The sequence below is a fragment of the Salvia hispanica genome, chromosome 1 (assembly GCF_029641045.1).
Source record: "Salvia hispanica isolate PSC_SH4W2 chromosome 1, Shi_PSC_v1, whole genome shotgun sequence".
Lineage (NCBI taxonomy): Eukaryota > Viridiplantae > Streptophyta > Magnoliopsida > Lamiales > Lamiaceae > Salvia > Salvia hispanica.
In genome coordinates, this window is record NC_142692.1 from 66893637 (window position 1) to 66915097 (window position 21461).

General features: G+C 35.2%; 4 protein-coding genes and 1 non-coding gene across 6 annotated transcripts; 4 read left to right on the forward strand and 1 right to left on the reverse strand.

Annotated features, from left to right (window-relative positions):
• Positions 1-1867: 1867 nt before the first annotated feature.
• Positions 1868-4246, forward strand: LOC125185342 (GPI-anchored protein LLG1-like). The gene is made up of 3 exons (XM_048081866.2): positions 1868-2266; positions 2333-2389; positions 3736-4246. The coding sequence occupies exons 1-3, from the start codon at positions 2176-2178 to the stop codon at positions 4098-4100; spliced, it is 513 nt and encodes a 170-aa protein (XP_047937823.1). The 5' UTR covers positions 1868-2175; the 3' UTR covers positions 4101-4246.
• A 2469-nt stretch (positions 4247-6715) lies between these two features.
• On the forward strand, positions 6716-11872 carry LOC125222446 (putative WD repeat-containing protein C2A9.03). Of its 2 annotated transcripts, none has more exons than XM_048125067.2 (10): positions 6716-6927; positions 8014-8157; positions 8558-8725; positions 8816-8902; positions 9462-9596; positions 9723-9833; positions 10283-10374; positions 10510-10615; positions 10982-11068; positions 11149-11872. In XM_048125067.2, the coding sequence occupies exons 2-10, from the start codon at positions 8017-8019 to the stop codon at positions 11560-11562; spliced, it is 1341 nt and encodes a 446-aa protein (XP_047981024.1). In that variant the 5' UTR covers positions 6716-6927; positions 8014-8016; the 3' UTR covers positions 11563-11872. The 2 variants fall into 2 exon arrangements, with proteins under 2 accessions (XP_047981024.1, XP_047981025.1); XM_048125068.2 differs by lacking the exon at positions 6716-6927 and adding an exon at positions 6954-7261.
• Positions 11873-12824: 952 nt separating this feature from the next.
• TRNAW-CCA (transfer RNA tryptophan (anticodon CCA)) lies at positions 12825-12896 on the reverse strand. The gene has a single exon. It is a non-coding gene; the product is annotated as a tRNA-Trp (tRNA).
• A 188-nt stretch (positions 12897-13084) lies between these two features.
• Positions 13085-13717, forward strand: PSAG (photosystem I subunit G). Its single transcript, XM_048120184.2, has one exon. It carries the CDS (start codon positions 13162-13164, stop codon positions 13621-13623), a length of 462 nt encoding a protein of 153 aa, XP_047976141.2. The 5' UTR covers positions 13085-13161; the 3' UTR covers positions 13624-13717.
• Positions 13718-16798: 3081 nt separating this feature from the next.
• LOC125219111 (high mobility group B protein 10) lies at positions 16799-20928 on the forward strand. Its single transcript, XM_048120988.2, has 6 exons — positions 16799-16962; positions 18386-18464; positions 19184-19346; positions 19435-19488; positions 19599-19960; positions 20583-20928. The coding sequence occupies exons 1-6, from the start codon at positions 16814-16816 to the stop codon at positions 20667-20669; spliced, it is 894 nt and encodes a 297-aa protein (XP_047976945.2). The 5' UTR covers positions 16799-16813; the 3' UTR covers positions 20670-20928.
• The last annotated feature ends 533 nt before the right edge of the window (positions 20929-21461 follow it).

Here is a 21461-nt window from a genome sequence, read left to right on the forward strand (position 1 = left end):
AATGATTAATTGTACTAATTGCCATTTAATAAAAAATACTAAGTAGAAACATATTTCGCGGTTCATTACAAGATAAATTAATTCTGTGTCTGATTGAGTAAATCTAGTTAATTTTATCTATTAGAATATGATTTCATTCGTTGATTACAGCTAAAACATTTAACTTAGGACATGATATACTTTATTGAAGCCCCAGTTAAACTAATCAGCCGATAAGTTACAATTAATGAAATGAATTCAACTATTTAAGTTTTAAAACAGTCGGCTTTGCAACGATAGAATCATTAATTACGACATTAATATTTACATACGATGGGGTGTGATCAATTGCTAACTTTTTAAAGTTGCTAACTAGTTAACTCATCAACGCAATGTATTAAAAATGTCAGCACGATGACATTAACATGTCAACACATGATTTTGTTGAACTTCAATATAATGTGACTGTGTTGACATTTTTAATACATTGCATTAATGAGTTAACAGAGTTAGCAACTTAAATAGTTACCAATATAACGCATCCCTGCACATAATGATATACAATTTCTCATACAATTGAAATACAGTTGTTTAAAAACTCATTTTCCCGAGTCTAGCTCAAGATTGATGGTTCATTCACCATTGCATCGGGACGCGCAAGAGGAACAGTTGGACGTGGTCGAACGACATAGTCAATGGTTCTTTTAGAGCTAATTTTAGCTTTGACGTGGAGCTCTTAGTTCCAAGTCAATGCTTATTGCTATCTACTCAGCATGGCACACATTTAGATTGGCTTGGACCGTCGGATGCAACAATCGAAGCATGGCTAGGGTACTCTTCGATATATGATGGCATACATTCGCTTACTCTCGCAGCGTATTATGGCTAGAGTCACTAGATCATATTCGTCGTGGAGGTGACCGTGAAGTGGATTTCCGACATATAGATGGGCCCAGCTCTCACCTTTCAGCGCATTCCTTTGAAGACGACGGTTAGGATTAACCTATTAGGTTATTCTAATTTCATATTCAGGTAGCATAATGGTTGATTGACTAATGTTGCTCATTTTGTTTTGGGATGTTTATGTCTTTTTGTTGGGGACTAGCCACTTTTGGGATGCCCTATGTTGCTCGCTTTGTCATCTTATGTTGTGGTTCGATATTTGTGGGTTAGATGCAATTTAATGTTTCAACTGATATTTATATCTATACATATCACATGCAACTAAAAATAAAATTTAAATCTTAATATTAGGTAAAAATTGATTACATATTAGGGGCTTCTTGGTATGATGGAATGGAATGGTAGAATGGAATGTGATTCCTACTTTCATTCTATTCATTTGCTTAGTGTGATAGAACGAAAGAGTGAATGGATGAAAATGCAAAGGAAATCCAAGGAAATTGACATTTCATTCCTATCTCCAATCCATTCTACCCTCCATTCCATTCCACCCGCGTTCCATTCCATCATACCAAGCATGAAGTGCAACAAGAAAAGTTGGTCCGGGTTGTTTGAATGTTCAGGCCGGATCGGATTTTTTATAAAGTTCGATTGTTCAACATCTGATTGGATATTTTAAAATTCAAAGTAATCCGAAATACAAAATATACATGTATATTTAAATATACATGTATATTTAGTTATTAGATTTTCAGAATTTGGTAGTATTAGATTTCCAAATTTTTAAGGTCTTAGATTTTTTATTTTCGAATAATTCGAATTTGATTCATTTAAAATTTTTGATCAAATAAGATCGAGCAAAAATCCACACCGAAATTTGAACTCAAAATCCAAATTTATTTTATAGTACTTGGTACTACTATTTAAACATATAGTTGGTGTAGACACGGAAACGCAGGAAAATGATCATCGCGTTATTATCTGGCAGTGGGCTGTCTTTCATTTATTCCAACCATTACCACTTTAATAATTTAAATAAGTTTTTTTCATAAAATTATCCATCTTCTCTCTTCATCAGTTATCTATCCAAATTCCAAACCCAAAAGCTAAATCAGTTGATCTTTGATCAGTTAATACTTATCTCTCAGCTCATTTATTGCATTTACCGGAAATCTAGAGAGAGAAACGGATCTGCAACGGAACCACCGTTTCGACCTTTTTGCGACAGTTTCAGGCTACACAAATTGATTTAATTGGATCGCCAAACCAAACGGAGTCCTCTCTACCACAAACATGCTGAATTCAGCTCACACGAAGCTCTATTTCATTCTGCTTCTCTGTCTCTCGCTCTCCGCCTCTCTCTGCGCTTCCACTTTCATTTCAGGTTTGTTTTTCGGATTCTCTGTTTAATTTTTGGCTGAAAACTGATTGTTCATCTTAACCGACGCAGATGCTGTATTTGGATCTTCGGTTTTGGGTGAGAGAAGGCTCCTTCAAGCTAAGAAATGTAGGTTTTATTTCTCTCTCTCTCTCTCTTATCCTTAATTTCCATTTTTTTTGGATTTTGTTATTTGAATCTGTTGGTTATTTGATTGTTTATGGAAAATTTCAGATTGCAATCAATACTTCATTTACTAATACCTTTGAAATTTTCAAGTTTTAGCTTGTTTCTTAAAAAGTAAATATGCTTTCCACTTTCCAGCATGAATAGGTTATAGAAATTGTGAATAGTTCTTCAATGATAAAATTGGGGTGAAGGAAGTTATTTCTTGCCCTAATTCACTGAAATTGGCGTTTTATTTGTGCCAAATTTTATGAGAGAGGAAAATGTGAGTGGCATGGAGTGTTTTTGGTGCTTCAAATAGAAACCAAAATCTCGGAAAAAACGTTGAGAATGTGATCTGGTGAAATAAATGGCTGGAAATCAAGCATAAGTAGCAATATAAACTCATTTTTGGTGCAGAAAACTTTTCCAACCATACACCAAACCCAAACCCATTTTTGGGTTTTTTATGGAACAACGCCAAATACGGTGCTATCGCAAAAATTTTGTGGGACAAATGATGTAAAATTTGAATTTGGTGTAAATGGTTGGAGTAAAACTACTTTTTCGTGTGACATATATACTCAAAATTTTGAGTTTAGTGTAAATGGTTGGAGATGGCAACAAACCAAAATTAGGCTGAAAAGTTAGAACAAGCACAGTTCGGTTCTCATTCGTGAAGTTTGAGTGGCTAACTTTTGTCCCCCGTTAGAAATAATATATGGAAATTTAAACTAGGATAGGTTTGGATGTTGTCAATGTTTTCCTCGTTCTCTAGCTAGATTATTTTGAAGTGAGTACTAAAATACACCTGAGCAGAGTTTCTTTGATCTTCTTTTGTCTATTGGAGAATGTCATCGTTAAGGGAGAAAGGGGTTTTATCCAAATGCCACTTCATTGAAGTGATGCTAAATTGCTTTATAGGTCACTTGGTATCATTTTGATGTTTGTTGGCAAACATCAAGTAATTGATATAAATTGTGTTCCAATTTCAACTTCTTCATATGGTATGTCAAAAAATCAATCAAAATTTAAAACTTTGGTATGAGTTGCACGTGCAATGTGTGTTGTGTGCGTGCAATATGTGTGTGTGTGCACAGTTTGTGCTATGTGTGTGTAGTGATCAACATAATCCCAACATCTATCTATGTAAGTAACTTAGTAAAGTGATACAAAAAGTGAGATAGAGAATAGAATATGCACATTGTTCTGTTTCACAAGAAGGGTATTGTTCCTCGATATTGTATCGAATAATTTTGCGTAACTAAAACTGATTTTGAGCTTGATGGTTAACCAACCTGTGGTGGCAGCATGCCCTGTGAACTTTGAGTTTCAGAACTACACTATCATCACCAGCAAATGCAAGGGGCCTAAATACCCACCAAGCTTGTGCTGCTCAGCTTTGAAGGAGTTTGCCTGTCCATATGCGGACGAGTTGAATGACTTGTCCAACGACTGTGCTTCAACCATGTTCAGCTATATCAATCTCTCCGGGAAGTATCCACCTGGCCTATTCGCTAGTGAGTGCCGTGAGGACAAGCTTGGCCTCGTGTGCGACGCATCAGGGCCGGGATCTGCACAAGAGAAATCTGAGGTTAACAGTGGAGTTCAGATCGAATACAAGTTGCTGCCTGTGACGGCCCTCCTCCTCGTTCTTTCGCTGCTATTTGTTTGATGGTTTGCACGGGCAACTCTGTATTCTTTTGTTATAAACTATTGTGAAATTCAAATTACTCCTAGTGTTGAAAGGGAGTTATATTTATACTAATATTTTTGTATTTCACTAATTTTGATTTTATATCATACTCCTATTTAATTTGATTTGCAAAAGTAAGTTGATTAAATAGCAATGATTATATAATCCTAATTACAAGTGAAATTAGACACTTTTGTTTGGCATAATAGGTGGAAAACAAGAAACAGGGTGAATAAGGTGAGGTGGTCAACACATTCTCTGTGATAACAAGTTAACAACACACACCATTGGTATATTCGTCAGCTGTTAAATGTCTTATATTATCATTTCCGTTCATCATTAAATAACTAATTTACTTTTAAAATTTTTGATAAATAGAACTTATATTTCACTTATTCATGTCATTCATATATTACTATCAAACAATATAAAAATGAGATCCATGCTCTATTAAATTTTTGCATTGATTTTTTTTTTATATTTCTGAAAATTTGGATCGAATCAAAGACACTATGAGATGAGATGAAGTAAACAAATAATGTATAAGTGTATGGAAGAGGAGATATGAGAGAAAAAAACATTTGAATTATTTATTATGTCATGTTATGAGGAAAAATTCAGTAGATGATCCACATTACAGTGGGGTTATGAGGTGGTGTATCCAACCAATTATTTTTTGACATATAAAAATATCATGAAGGAGCCGCATCCAACTAGACACAGTATCATTTAGGAAACATTCTTTTTACCACTATTATAGAAAATTACATTATCTCAAATATGGAAATTACTACTATACATTATATTGCATATTTATACATAATATAATAAAATATATTATATGTACCGACAATAAAAAAATACTCCATACAACACTTGTTAGTATTCTTTTATGGGTATGCTTTTCTTTTTCTTTTATGAATAAATTACTACTACTAGTATACATTATATTGCATATTTGTATATACACAATATAATAAAACATCTTATATGTACCGACAAACAAAAAAATAGATACAACACTTGTTACTAGTATTTTTTATGGGTATGATTTTCTTTTTCTTTTTTATTTGTATACATAGCATATATATATAGCATGACTATAATTTAATTTTTATTTACAATTAAGCTATTGAGTAGATATATAATTGATTATACACACTAAAATAATATTAAAAAATTAAGTTATGGTCATGCATTTTAAAATTTATTTAAATTTTCAATTATATATATTTATACATAAACAAGAAAAAGGAAATCATATCCATAAAATAACTCTAGCAAGTGTTATATGATTATATTTATATTATATGATTGGGATAGGGATAAAATGCAAACTCTAAACATTGTACAAACTATGATCTGGGCCATTGAAAAATGTCAACAAATGATAAAGTTACGTCAACACAAAATGTCAACACGATGTCAACACAACATCAACCGTTAACACTGTGTTGATATTTTCTGTTGATGTAATTTTATCATCTGTTGACATTTTTCAACGTTCCAGATCATAGTTTGGAGTTTGTATAATATTTAGAGTTTGCATTTGATTACATCATTATATGCGTATGTAGCTTCTGGCAGGCAGTGGGTTAGGCCCTCTCTTAGCGGGTCACTGCGTACCCTGATTTAACACCCCTCACAATACTGTCGGACCGGGATGTGGGGGGCCCTTAGGGTGGTTTCAACTTTTTTTTTTTTTATGATAAATATGCAATCAATACATACAGGAGGTGAAAATATATTGGTAATGTCCATACTTAGATTATGCAATTTTCCATAATAGTGGTATAATGAATGTTTCCTAAATAATTGTATATCTAGTTGGACGTGGCCATCTTTATATTTTCATTTGCCATAAAAAATTAATCGACACACCATTTCATAATACCACTGTGGTTTGGACTGACCACTGAATTTCAGGTCAATAAGGAGGTCATCATTAACTTGATTCATATTTATGATAAATAGTCCAAATGCATTTTACTCTCATATTTCCTCTTTCATAACTCTCATGGATCGAAAGTAATACAGTAAATAATTACTCTCTCAGTCCCAACTAAGTTTAATCGTATTTCTTTTTAGGAGGTCCTAATAAAGTTTAGTCATTTTCTTCTTTTTAATACAAATACTAACATCTAATTACTCTTACTTTATTCTATCACATATTTTACTCTCACTTATTTCTCTGACTTTTTATTTTTTTTTCATTTATCCACCCGTGTCTAAAAGTTTGAAGAAGATTTCAACATTTTTTCTTCTAAATTTTACTCCATTTTCAAATACAAATATATCAACTTTCTTCTTTCATGATAATTTTCATAAAAAAAAGAGTCAAAATCACGCGACAAAGTATAATTTATATAATTTCAAGTTAATATTATTATTTTGATTTTATTAATATTAGCCTGCCATTTGTGTGTCTTTTCTCATACAGCTAATGTTAATATTACTATTATTAATCAAATTATTGTCGTTATTATAAAAGATACCTAAAAAAGAAAAAAAAAATTAATTTTTGACCCTAAATGTCGAAGATTGAGCTATAACAATAAATCACTGCATAAAATCAAGCGTCCCTTTCATTTCTTGTTAGATTGGAAACTCGCTTAAAACCAGTGGATAAAGATTGCTGATATATATCATCACCCCCTTTCTCTCTCCTTCTAGACCTATCTCACAAATTTCGCCAATTTACAATCTGATTTTGTCGAATTTGTTTTCTAATCAAGCATCATCTCTCAATCGGAATTCATTCCCCAAGACCTTCCTGATTCTACACGACTTCTCTATTCCCAGGGAGGTCAGAATCTCGACACTTGGTTTAGATTTCTGCAGAACTATTTATTTCTTGTGCATTGTTCACCAACGACCATGCTTAATGCGTCTACCGTGGTGTGAATTTTGACTTTTGCGCTGTTGCTTTTATGCTGCCATGTTTGGAATTCTAGGGTTTATGTTTACCATGTTACCTAATTGTCCGTAGTTGATGAACACTGCTTTTTTATTGTGTTTAATTCTGTGCAATCGTGTTTTCATCTCTGCTCGTCAACTTGTGAAGGAATTTTTGTAATTGGTGCGAATGGGATCACAATTGTTGCGTTTTTTGCTTGTCAATTACTACTATTTCACAACCGGTATGGCCTTTCCAGTTTTAAATTTGTACTAGTTTGGAATTCATTTAATTTATTGCCTTTACAGTGTTAAAATTATGGAGTTCAATTAATATATTGCGGAAACGATTGTTCTGTATCCTCATATGTGTTGTTTCCTTTGTTTTTGTGCACAAGTTTTGTTCTTGTAGCTTGTTTAGTCATTAACAAATTTTAGTTTCAGTTTATGTATGCTTGGAGTTACCTTTATTTTCTGTTAATGTTAAGCTTAGATTATCTCTGCCTCTTACATTTTGTTCTACGTGATGTTACTGCGAGAGTCGGGAACTGGTGCTCCTAATATAATATGATAATTAATGTCATAATAGGGGTACTGAGAATGTAGCGTACACCCTCCAATCAGTTTTCATGTCTTAGAAACCTTATTCTTCGACTGTACTAATGATATACTGTATAAATTATGTTGTTAGTTCTAGGTCATGTTCTTAAATGATATCAGAAGCTGAACGGTTCTATAAAACCTGTTTATATTGATTGGTTCTTTCCTACGTGACCTTATGCACAAGATAAGGCGGAATGTGTAGCGACTCTTCTCTTAAGTACATTTATTGCAACCTATCATTTTTTACTATTTTTGACCCGATCGTCCATGATGTATCATGAAACGTGACATACCATTTAACTCGATCCTTATAGCTGTCTTGATATTTGTGACTAAGTGAATGCTAATTATATGTAGTCATTGAGCAGTTTCGTTGATTGTTCTTTCTACGTAGATCATGTCCAATCAACAAGGAAACGAAGCTGAAGAAATGGAAGAGGAATATGAGATGGAAGATGCAGATGACGATATGGATGATGAGTTCCACGCAGGAGATGCTGGTGGCTCAGATTCTGATATGGACGAATATGAATACTTGGTTCGTTCATACTTTTTAACTTGCAAATTGAACTGTTAGTGGCTGCTTTTTTTTCAACTTATCTTAATTTTAAAAAAAATGAAAATTACATTAAAAAGTTTTCAATCCTCCCTGTTGAAGCTTCTGGATGAGATGTTCATATTGCATGATAGCCAAATGAAATGTCTTGTGTTCGAACGTCACTGCCAGCCATTTATAAATAATTAAAGTGTGTGGCTCTGCTGAAATGTTAACCAGTTTGCACATGAGAAGCGTGATATTTTCGAAAAATCAAAAGTTACCTATTTACCATAGAATCTTTTAGATGAGCTACCCATTTAGCATTGATCTGATACTCTCACTTTATTGACAATCAGATCTAATCTATATGAATTGCTGAACATCACCTCTTTCCTCGCAGAATAATAGAATGCAAGACACAACTGCGGCTCAAGCTAGAAAGGGTAGAGATATCCAAGGGATTCCCTGGGAGCGGCTGCACGTGACAAGAGAGAAATATAGGCAGACTAGACTAGAACAATATAAGAATTACGAAAACATTCCTAAATCTGGAGAGGGATCAGAAAAGGTAGATTCTTTATTTTGTTGCTTTATTTAATCTTTTCTTGGTTGGTTCTGCTTTGCAATTCAATTTATTTCCTTTTCCGGTTTCAAATAGGATTGCAAATCTACTGAAAAAGGAGGCCCGTACTATGTGTTCAGACGAAATTCAAGATCTGCAAAATCTACCATTTTACATTTTCAGGTATTTGAAATAGTTTGCCGAGGATATTTTCTTTATCGATTCGTTTTAATTGCTTAAATGCCTTTCTTGTATGAATCTGTACGACATATTTAAGTAATGAGTGCATAAACAAATTGTCTCAGAGTACAATGCTTGAGCGATTTTCCGTATCTCATCTAATAATACATCCTCCTTGTCTATGACTCTCTGGGTAGCATATTTTCCCATATTATTTTGGTTATTTGGAAATTTCTTTTCTTATTCTTTTTTGTGGTCTTAAGTAGAGTCCTTAAGAGCTTGCCTGAATAATGTGTAATGCATAATACTTTTTGTTTCATCCCTGAATATTTTTTATAAATTCACTTGTCTGCTGGGATAGCTCGAAAAGCAGAGGGGTTTAGGGTTAGGGGAGCAGTTGGCTCAGTTGGAGTAGCCCTAAATCCTGAACGGGTGGTTTGAGTATCAGCCCTAAACATGTGACTTTTTTTCTTCTCTCTGTTCTACCATGACTTTTCTTGGCAGTGTTGAAATTGGATTACTATTGCTTACATGTGATTTTTATATTTATGTTTTTTTGCAGCTGAGAAATTTGGTATGGGCTACATCCAAACATGATGTCTACTTCCTGTCTCATTTCTCTATCATGCATTGGTCATCATTATCATGCACCAAATCTGAAGTTCTTAATGTATCAGGACATGTAGCACCTTGTGAGGTAGTCTTTCACTTTAGCATCTACTCTCAGTTTTGCTTATAGTGGATGTGTCTCTCTTTGCGTGTGTATAATATTGTCCTGCAGGTGTTTCAATCTAACTTATTTCATTATTCTTACCTAATGTAGAAACACCCTGGGAGCTTGTTGGAAGGATTTACCCAGACTCAGGTCAGCACGGTAGCAGTGAAAGATAAGTTGCTAGTTGCTGGAGGGTTTCAGGGAGAACTTATCTGCAAGGTGTGCATTCATTACAATATCTTTATTTAATGGTGTTACAGTTTTATTTATTTTTGCTTTGTCCAGCATATTCTTTTTTTTTGGTGTGTTTGTCCAGCATATCCTGTCCTTATCTTTTGAGGGTACACTGTTTTGCTTGACTGACAGGTGGTGTGGTTTCTGCTGGCAGTTATATTGTTATTGGTTTTAAGTTTTAACTGGCAAAGACATGCTATTTGTAGATTCTTTCAATTCGTTCAACTAATTATCTGGACTTTTAGTTACAAATACCTTCAACTAGCCAGACAGCTCTAAATATGCATATAACAGATATAATCTGTTTACTATAATACTATTCTTTTCATTCGTGGTAGTTGTGATAAATTCTTAATTGTATATTCAGTTTCTCGCACCAAACTAATGACTATTGCTAGAATATTAGCTATCCATATTTTCCTGTTTCGTTGCAGAATCTGGATAGGCCTGGAGTTTCCTACTGTACTCGGACCACTTATGAAGATAATGCCATCACTAATGCGGTTGAGATATATACATCTAGCAGGTATCTGCTCTTTACCCAATTTTGTGGATTTTTTGTTTTTCTCTCTCTACCTGTGACCCCCCCTTGTTTTCTTTTTGTCCCCTTCTTTTTCCTTTTACTGGTTGGACATTCATGAAAGTGTCTTTCTTATTCCAGTGGGGCAGTGCATTTTGTGGCTTCGAATAATGACAATGGAGTTAGAGACTTTGATATGGAGAAATTTCAACCGTCTAACCATTTTCGATTTACATGGCCAGTCAATGTGAGTCTCTGGCCATCTTTTTGTGCATGAACATTCACATATGTTTGTTGATATCAACCAGTTTATAGATTGACATTACACACTTGCACGTACACAAGTTATTTAAGTGTCTTATGTGAGTTGGTCACCTGCCTCTATGTGTATACTAAAGTAACGCTACTGTGATGGGAATGATTGGAGTACTTGTCTAGGTAGCTAATTGGGGTGGGACCAATTCAACATTTTTTCTACAACTTTGGGGTGCAAAATCTTGTTGCCTAACCTGAGATTGTCATTTATGCCTACAATTGCATAAGTTATTTTCAGATGCAAGTGTAGTCCTTCAATATTTCGTGATGATGTTAACCGACTTTACTCTTCATGCAGCATACTTCCCTAAGTCCCGATGGTAAGCTTCTTGCTATTGTTGGTGATGACCCGGCGGGTATGTTAGTGGATTCCAGGACTGGAAAGGTATACGAGTCTTTCCTTGCACCACAGAGACTTCCGTGCTGAGTAATGATGGGTTCCTAAACTTGTAACAATGTTTGCAGGCAATTGCATCTTTTCAGGGTCACTTGGACTACTCATTTGCATCAGCTTGGCACCCTGGTGGATTGACCTTTGCTACCGGGAACCAGGACAAAACCTGCCGAGTTTGGGATATCCGGAATCTTTCAGCATCAGTCACTGCCTTGAAGGGAAACCTTGGAGCCATTCGTTCAATCCGCTATACATCAGATGGCAGATTCATGGCTATGGCAGAACCTGCAGATTTCGTCCATGTATTTGATGTCAATAGTGGGTATGAGAAGGAGCAGGAAATCGATTTCTTTGGCGAGATATCCGGTATGTCGTTTAGTCCTGATACAGAATCCCTCTTCATTGGAGTGTGGGACCGTACATATGGTAGCCTTCTTGAGTTTGGCAGACAGAGGGAGTACTCATACCTCGACACTATTGTCTGAGGGGGTTTTGTTATGCGAGCGGGATGAAGGTGTATAGTTGTCATGTTGTGCAATGCAATTTATTTTGGTATCCTAGTTTAGAGGTTTGGTGAAGGGAAGATCAGATGCTATGAGTGAAGGGTGTACAGTGAGGATAGATAGTTATGGTGAAATGGTTGTGCATTTCCAACTAGGGATATGAGTTTGTGTCATGATTAAATTTTAAAACAAACAATAGCTATGGAGGTCAGGAATCTTGTCATATTTGGTTTGTGAAAAATTGGACTTGTTGCCTTTTCTGTTCTTGGACAATTTTAATTTCGTTTTCCAATTTGCTGTTTCTCTTCATATATTTTGTGTTGGATAATTTAGTGAATGGAAATCAACGAATCTTTCAATCAAGTCCTTTAATAATGTAGTAACAGACAAATCTCACTGTATGAAGAGAGTATGGTCGACAGCACAAAATCAAGTCGTATAAGAGCATTCACAATGGGGCGGAGGATGCGACGGACGATGCATCCACCGCCCCTTAGTCTGCCACTGCAGCACCACGGACTACGCGGACTATGACACGGAGGATGCATCCTTCAGCCTATCCTCCGCTCCATTGCAGGCAGGGGGTGCGCAGGATAGTCCGGACTATGCATACATTTTTCATTTTTTTAAAAAAATTTTAAATATTTTTTTCTATATATATCACCAATTTTTTTTACTTTATTTCACACCTTTCACTCCACTCTCTTCCCCATCCCAATTTCTCTCTAAATTCAATAATAAATTCCGACGATTTTTCATTTTTGCAAGCATAAAAAAATAAAAAATAAATATTGACAATAGGATTTGTCTTTAATTTGTGGTGTTTTTATATTTATTCTTGTTAATTGATATGTCTGCAAACATAAAAAATAAAAAACAAATACACAAAATATGCGTTAAAATTATAGGGCGGATTAAGGGGGGCTATAGTCCGCCCCATTGCAGGTGGAAGGGACGGATGATAGAATGCTGATGTGGCCGAGCATAGGGTGGCTATCCTCTGCCCCATTGTGGATGCCCTAATCATGTGTTTGTTTAGGTAATGTGTTTCTCCTTGATGTAAAATATTGAAACATGGAGTACTATGCTTCTTTCTACACATTTAAAAACCTTTTTCCCATGTTATGAAGGATTGATATTTTCTTGGGCATAACGATTTTATACAGGAGTACTATTTCATACTAGTAATAAAATTTCTCCAAAAAAAAAAAGAAAAAAAAATAGAAATCCGCATGGATCGGGATTGAACCCGACGTGAATCGAACACGCAACCTTCTGATCTGGAGTCAGACGCGCTACCATTGCGCCACGGATCCTGGGTGTTAAATTCAGCCTGCAAAAGCTATAACTAGAAATAAAACAGTAAGTAAGAAAATGCACCAAATATCTGTGATCCAGACCCAACCAATGAGACGGCGCCAAATCAGCATTCAAAATCTCCGTTTCACAGCTCCAATTCGTTCACCTCCTCACAAAATCCCCAATTATAAACCTCATCATCTTTGATTAATCCAATCCCACCACCACCACTTCAAATCCAATCCAAATCCAGATCGAATCTCCACCGCAACCACAATCGCAATGGCCTCCGCCTTGTTCTCCGCCCCAACCTTCCAAGGCCTCCGCCCACTGAACAAGGCCACCGACTCCTCATCCTCCTCCCTCCTCCTCTCCAAGCCCGCCTCCGCCGCCTTCCGCCGCAGCACCATCAGCAAGCGCAGTGGCGGATTGGCCGTGAAGGCGGAGCTGAATCCGTCGCTGGTGATAAGCCTGAGCACGGGGCTGTCGCTGTTCCTAGGCAGGTTCGTGTTCTTCAACTTCCAGAGGGAGAACGTGGCGAAGCAGGTGCCGGAGCAGAACGGGATCTCGCACTTCGAGGCCGGCGACGTCCGCGCCAAGGAGTACGTCAGCCTCCTCAAATCGAACGATCCTGTTGGATTCAACATCGTCGACGTGCTCGCCTGGGGATCCATCGGCCACATCGTCGCCTACTACGTTCTCGCCACCTCTAGCAATGGCTACGACCCCAGCTTCTTCGGTTGAAATTTCAATTTGAATTTCAATTTCAAACCCTAGCTATGTCTACTGTATTCTAGCACCTGTTGTTGTGTATACATTCTCATTTACTTTTGCTCAATCTGTCGTCTTCTTCTTCCCATTCATGATTCATCTACTGAAACACTCTTTTTGATTGCTTAATCTCTCTCTCAAACAATCTAAATCAATTTAAAATAACTAGGCTTTTGTTTTGGGGAATCGATTGTTTCTTCATTTTTTCCGATTCCGGCGACATCGATCTTAGTACTTAATTGAAATTATTAAAATTATAGTACTAATATTAACTCAAAATCAAAATTTATAAAATTAAAATCCAAATTTACAAACCTACAATACATAATTTCAACTCATAATTTACTTGCAACTCTTGATCTATTATCCTCGTTCATCGTCTCGTATCCCGTATTACCAACAATGTGTCTCCGATCTTGTCCACTCTAGAAGAGTACTAGGCGTGTTGAGGGTCTTGGGTGGGTGCAATGCACATTCTCCTCCATCGCGGACTTTGGTTCTATTCGAGACACCAAAAGCCTCAGAAAATTGCCGCATTAGAATCACCCTAACATCCTTGTACTTGAACATTTTTCCTTCGTCATCGAATAAATCCTCCTTCGCCTATTGACAAATATTGTACTACTACCTTTTTGTGAATTGGTGAAGATGCAACGTCTTTAGTGTTGCATATATGCTCGTTATCGCATACTACACTAGAGTCCAACGTTGTGCAACTGATCGTAATCACGATCAAGTGCCCACGCGACTTCAGCTCGTCATACTTTGTGCCGATGCTCTCCCAAAAGATATTGTTCTTTTGGTTGTTGTTAGTTATTAGATCTTCCTTTAGTGGCCGTCTTCTTTCACTTTCCTATTGCCACCTTCTTCCTCGTTTCTAAACAACTTGATGGTGGTTCCATATTGAAGACTTTAACATTCACTCCGTCCAGTGGCGGATCCGGACCCCGAAAATGGCGGGGCGAAAATTTAATATTATTTTTAACAATAAAATAAATAATATTATATTAAGTAGCACTAGCTTCGTTAATAAAATATAAACATGCATTAGCTTGCAAATATGTATTATTCATTTTAAAATATAAAATTATTATAAATATTATATACTCCTACATTGAAAATCATCGTAAATATTATATACTACAAAAGTGTATAAGTAGATTAGTAAATATTTAGATTTTAAAAATATTTAAATGTTTATTTTGTTACATAGAGAATAATTATGATGCATGGATCAATATTTTAGGAAAAAAAAACATTAACACAAGATTAAAATAATTTTAACTAGAATAAATATAATAACGTAACATATGCAAATTAGTAAAAGTTTAGATTTAAAGGTATTATTTCGATGATAAGAAAGAAATATGAATTGATAAACTAAAAGAGTAAAAAATGAAAAAAAATATGCTCTTGTCCCCTTAGAAAAAAGCCAATACCCAAACCAATAGACTACTCCATTTTATATGACATTTATTGAAATTTCTATACTCTACGGAGGGGGCGGATATGCTATTTTCGACTCGATTCAAGGGAAAGTTTAGGCTCTCCAAATGGCAGGGAGGGGGTGACCGTCCCCTTTTGCCCCCCTAGATCCGCCACTCCGTCAATTGAGATGAAAGTGAAAATGAGTTATGTCTGCATTCACAAACTAATAATCGAAATTATAAAAATTTTAATTAATAGCACCGCATTGCTATTTTGACCGATACGAAGCCAAACACAGTCGCGATGTTGATGTCCAAAAATAACACTATAGACAATTTAAATTATGACATTTGGAACCCATAATATGCGGTTTACTTGTAAAATATAATCATAAGTTAGGCTGTTGCGAAAGCATTCCTATTTAAATTTTACATTTATTTTATTGATGCAAATTGGAGCATAATTTTATTCTCAATTAGAACTACTTTATAGTAGTACAACTTTGAAGTAATCTTGCAGATAAACACACCTTTTCTTTGGGAAAATTATTGTATAAGATGATTATTCTCTCTTTTCTTTATCATAAACAAAAAAGGGTGAAATGGCTTTGAAAACACTCAAATCACATCAGATTGTCGACGGGATGAAGTTATGTTACATAATACTTATAAATTCAAATTTGAATTCGATAGTATTTTATAATTCTCCCCTTTTTCTAATAAAAATAAATAGGTAATTCATTATTTTTCTTCTTTGACTGATCCTCTAAAATAAAGGGCTTCTCAGAAGCGTTAGAGTCACGGTATTCTTCTACTTTTCTTTCTTCACCACCCATTATAATTTTTCTATTCACAATGAATATATATTTATTCCATATTTAATCTTGAAATCGATTTGGAAGACTAAAACTTATGTGTTGCAATTCTACACGTAAGAATATATAGCTAAAAAAGTTTACGGACTTAATTAGTCTAAAAATAAAACTACTTTTCTTAACCACAAATTTAGGGAATAAGATGTTTATGAATTAAACATATTTCATGATACTCTCACTCTGTCCCATAAAAGTTGAGTCACTTCATTTTTTGCACTGATTTTGAAAAAATCATAATAAATAGGTAGAATGGATAAATAGTAAAGTAAAATCGAGAATAACGTAAGATAAAAGTCTTCTCTACATTATTTTTAAATTTACTTTACTATTTATCCACTTTAACTATTTATTACGATTTTTTCAAAACGAGTGCACAGAATGAAGTGACTCAAATTTTATGAGACATATGGAGTAGTATTTATGTACAAATGAGATAGTGTGAAAAATAAGTAGGAAATGACAATATTAAGTACTCCTATTAAAAGTTTTAAAAAAATAAAAATGAAAGTTACCCCCGGTCGTCGAACGACTGGGCTTTCAGCCATACGGGATTGGAATTGGAATTGGAATTGGAATGTCCCCCATTTTCTGTGTCATAAAGCACTCGCCTGAAACAACTGCATTGTAAGTGCTCTTACACTACGGTATAAATAAAGAATAAAAAAAATTTTAATGAAATTTATTGAAGGGATATTTAATAAATAATTAAAATAATCGAGTATGTGAAGAGCGGCGGAGGTTAGAAATGGAAGGGTTTTACATTAGGGGTAGAGTGTAAAAACCCTATTTTAATTCAATAATTATCATAGAAATGATTAAAATGGTATTTATTATCTGAACCATAATTGTTTGCTGAATAAAATGTCAAACGGCCCATCTTCGGAAGCGCCTATGACAATATACAGTTCATATCCCAAACCCGAAGCTCAATATCAACAGATTATTCAAAATCCTGATTTTTTTCTGGAGAAGCTTCGCGCCTTTCACGATTTCTACGGCACAAACTTCCGGTATCTCTCCTGCTCCGCCTCCTTCACTTTGTTTACTGCTTTTTTTCTGCTGCGATTATGTTTTACTTACTTTTTTTTTGAATAATTTGTTTCGAGCTGCATAATTCGCTTGTGCATGTTGTTTTGGCGGTGTTGGAGTGTTTCTAGACCTGATTTGAGCTGATTTGTGCTTTTGATTTAATATATTCCAATTTTTTTGGGGGTAGGGATTTAGTAGGGGTTTTTGATTTCTGGTTTTGTTGTTTGAAAAGAGTAATTTGTGGAAGAATATCAATATGTTTTAGTAATGTTGGAAAAACCTATGTACTGCACTATTTTATTGATAGTTAATTAGTTATACTGACTGCTAATGTGTTTCAGTGTTTCTAATCCAATTTACTTTGAGGAATACATTTTGTTACCTTTTGAGTTTATTTTTGCAAATACTATGGTAGTTCAACAGATGGTGCTGCAATTTTATGCTGTATCTTCGATGGGGTTCTGTTTGTGCACATCTAGGGCATGTACGTAGTGTCTTATATGTGTAGAAATAAAGAAACCGGTTCTTACTTTTTGTCCTGTGTAATTATTGATTTGTTTCACTCGAATGCTGGTGTTGGTGTTTGGCTTTTATTAGCGTTTGAGCTTAGTGTGTAGAAAATTAAACCTACATGTGCGATTATTAGCTATTGGAGTGTTAGTATCATGTCATACATGACTTTTATATAGAGAATGAGGTTTTAGAGTAAAAATGTCTCGTTTGGGAGGTATTTCCGTGAAAATGAATTTTGAATTTTAAACTTGCAAGAGAGGTCAGAGGTTACATCACACTATATGACATGCCATATTGTGATTCAGGGAAATGTTGTACCTGTTGTACTAGGATTTGCCTCTCTAATGAAATCATGAATTCTGTTTTGGCTATTCATAATTATGGTCCTTTACAGTAAGACATCTTAGGGAGTAGGGACTCCAAATATAGATATTCCGTTTATGTATATCTTCGTTGCACTCTTTGGCTACTACTTTAACATATAACTATAGCATGGAAGAAGAAAATAATTTTTTGATCCATGAACAAGTTCATGATGTTGGAAGTATGAATTTGCTTATGACATAGGATTAGATCAATTGGCAATTGTTCGAACTTTTAGTTCAAGTGAAATTAGTTGTTTCAGTCTCATTCCTTGTGAATCAAGTTTCATATCTGAGACATGTTATATATTTTGTGTAATGATAGTAGCTATAATTACTGCTTTTAGAGTAGCATAATCTTTTGGTTTCTCACCTGCATATTCCTATTGCATGCATCTGAAACCTGACTTCGGCACAATAGATGATATAGTGATTTCGTTGACGCAAATTTGGTGATCATTGCAACCGCATGCAAAATTGTTGAGAAATCACTTATTATCTTGTGTTAATTCTGTCCTTCGCTATTTAGGGTCCCTATTGTGGGAGGGAGTTCTTTAGATCTGCATCAACTTTTTATAGAGGTGACCACTCGAGGTGGTATTGAAAAAGTATGCTTTCTTAACTCTTCGAATCATTACTATCTGTATCTTTTTTATTGTACATTTTAGATTGTAACAAATGACTGCTTATGGTGCGTTTACCTTTCATAATTAAGTTTTTTTCTATTTGTTGAAAAAAATGTTACTGTAATGTTTCGTAGATACCCACTGTTTAAAAGTAACATTATTGAATCATGAAAATCATGATATGAGGAGTTATATATTTTGAGTTTTTGGTATAAGATTTTGAATAGCACTTGACATTAAACTTTCTCTAACTTTTTCTGATCAATTACTCGGGAAAATTCATTTACAGGCTGGGAATTGGTATGACTTTTTACATATTAAACGTTATATGTCATTATTCTATGACTCAATCTGTAAACTTGCCTTTCTTCCTTAGGGAAAGGATAAGGGGACTTGTGACGTTAGCATGTGGATTTAAATTTTACATCAGATTTCTGTAGAAAAGATGACTGGTGCTTTTCGGATGAAAATGAAAATTTTGTGAACTATTAGTGGTTAGCTGATTCTTCAGCAACACTATTTTATGAGCAGCAGTGCCAGCAGATAGTGGGTATTCAATGGATGCTCTAAAATAACTTGGCAAAGTTGGCGAGACCTATTGATTGGCTGAAGCTGATTACTAGTTCTACACTTATACTATTTCCATAACTTAAAAGTTTATTTTGATGTGCTTTGCTAACTATTATATATACATGTGGCAGGTCATAAAAGAACGCAGATGGAAGGAAATCATTGCTGCTTTCAACTTCCCAACTTCTATTACAAGTGCATCATTTGTTTTGCGGAAGTACTATCTCTCGTTGCTTTATCATTTTGAGCAGGTTTATTATTTTCAGAAAGAAGAACCAACCGTCATAGCAGCAGGTACCTTCACAACGTGATTATAGTATTCTTCTTCTTTGTCTTCAATTCCTGGTGTGTAGCTTTTAATCTGCCCAAAACTGTTAAATAGGTCAAACATTGTCATATGGGGATGATGATGGTGCTGCATCTGAGAAGCTCTCAGGTGGGGATTCAATATAACTATATATATAGCGTTGTTGTGGTCTATTTCGTGTTACTTAACTTGCTTATTCTTGAAAATATTAACATGGGATCACATTTTGTGATAAGCAGCAAATTCTAACTTGGGCGATGGAAGCTTAATCTCTGGAACAATAGACGGAAAATTTGATGATGGATATTTAGTTACAATGAAGGTGGGATCTGAAGTTCTGAAAGGCGTCCTTTATCACTCATGTCCAGAACAGGATGCATACCAAAGTCGTAGCACTTCTGACGAGCCTGTTCACCTTAGCCGGAGAAAGAATCATACAGCCGTTAAAGACCCAGCTCATCCCAAGCGAAATAGAAGCGGTTACACCTTCTTTTTTGCAGAGCAATACCAGATACTGAGGCCTTCATACCATGGACAAGAAAGAGCTATTAGCAAAAAAATTGGGCATCTATGGAGCAATTTGACGGAGGCTGAAAAACAGGTAAAATAAAAGTACTCTTGACAGTTTAGGAAACTTATTTGCTGTATCTTCAGATTTCTGCTTAAAATAGATTATAGCTGCTAATATAGTTATCAATAGCCAATTCTTGTTTTAGTTATTTTCCTTTGCAAAGCATGTTTTTGTGTGACCCTTGGCCCCTTGTTGTAGAAACTTGAAACCTCAAAGATGATAAGGCTTAGGCTTTATTATAGCCACTAGATCTGTGTATATCCAGGGACTAGCGTAATGACTTGCTCAAGTGTTGTCGGTTTAATTCTTCCTTGTCTGTAGTAAGTTACGATATTAATAGATAAAGGGTAGTGAAACAAGGCAGGACCCATGTATATTCACTCTTGCTGTCTTGTTTGCACAACCTATTGTCAATTGTAACCCCACCCCCACCCCCCAAAAAATATTTATTATTGTCTCTATCATCAGGCCTTAATATAACTGCTTTGGAATTGTGCTATTCACTTGACCTGGAACTTCACCGTTGTGTTTTCTGTAGGATGTAAAATACTTCTTTGATCATTGATAGGAGCTCTCAGTTCCAACTCATACACACAATTGTATGGCACAATTGTATCTTGCAAATAATTGCTTAACTCTGCGGTGATATCAGGTATACCAGGAGAAGGGTTTACGAGACAAGGAAAGATACAAAGCTGAAATGTTGGAGTACAAGTCATCCCAACAAATGCAAGGCTAACAGGCTTTAACTGTTGGTTACTTGGGATGTCTGCTCTCGAGGGACTCCAGGTCTTCATTTTCCTCCCTCCCTCTCTCGTTTTTATATTGTTTGTAGAGAAACGACTGAGAAGTTGCTGCGATCTTTCTAATTGACAACGAAGAAGAATTCATATGAACAGAATGAGAACGTTTTTCCTTGAGGAATATGGCATACTGTAGTTTGTTGTTGCTGACGTTTAACCATTGACGCTCTTTAATTTTTCATGATCTTTCCTCTACGCCTTACCATGAGTATTTCAGATTATGTCAACTGTTCCATGTATTTACATTTAGTCTGTGATTTCTCTGGAAATTAGTCGACAAGAGGATTTCGAGACCATTGTTTTCACCCTTGGCCTATAGCTGAAAGCACCTGAAAAAAAGAAATTAGAATTTCAATTTTAAATTCCAACAAAAAGAAAATTATTTTATGTAAATTCAGTTTAATTGAATTACATATATTTATTTTTGGTTGATTATATTTTAAATCTAATAACTTCGAGTATTGTTTTATTAAATTTTTTTGAAGGATTAGTGTGTCAATTGACTTTGACTAACTTAGGCCCACCAATCGGGCAACCCGTGGTCCCGGTGGTCCCGGAGCCTTTGCTTGTTGAGTATTAGCCGTCTGAGGTGTGCTTCAACCAAATTCTAGGTCACTCAACCACTTGTCAATGTTTCGAACTTTCACCCAAGTTTAACTTACTTGAAAGACTTTTTTGTTATGTGTCATGTGTGAAATGTGATCAAATATAGTACGCAGTAGGATGCC

Coding starts and splice junctions, on each gene's coding strand:
- LOC125185342 (XM_048081866.2), top strand. CDS start 2,176: ATGCTGAATTCAGCTCACACGAAGCTCTATTTCATTCTGCTTCTCTGT. Junction 2,267..2,332: donor CGCTTCCACTTTCATTTCAG/GTTTGTTTTTCG, acceptor TAACCGACGCAG/ATGCTGTATTTGGATCTTCG. Junction 2,390..3,735: donor GCTCCTTCAAGCTAAGAAAT/GTAGGTTTTATT, acceptor CTGTGGTGGCAG/CATGCCCTGTGAACTTTGAG.
- LOC125222446 (XM_048125067.2), top strand. CDS start 8,017: ATGTCCAATCAACAAGGAAACGAAGCTGAAGAAATGGAAGAGGAATAT. Junction 8,726..8,815: donor CTGGAGAGGGATCAGAAAAG/GTAGATTCTTTA, acceptor GGTTTCAAATAG/GATTGCAAATCTACTGAAAA. Junction 8,903..9,461: donor CTACCATTTTACATTTTCAG/GTATTTGAAATA, acceptor GTTTTTTTGCAG/CTGAGAAATTTGGTATGGGC.
- PSAG (XM_048120184.2), top strand. CDS start 13,162: ATGGCCTCCGCCTTGTTCTCCGCCCCAACCTTCCAAGGCCTCCGCCCA.
- LOC125219111 (XM_048120988.2), top strand. CDS start 16,814: ATGTCAAACGGCCCATCTTCGGAAGCGCCTATGACAATATACAGTTCA. Junction 19,347..19,434: donor ACCAACCGTCATAGCAGCAG/GTACCTTCACAA, acceptor ACTGTTAAATAG/GTCAAACATTGTCATATGGG. Junction 19,489..19,598: donor TGCATCTGAGAAGCTCTCAG/GTGGGGATTCAA, acceptor TGTGATAAGCAG/CAAATTCTAACTTGGGCGAT.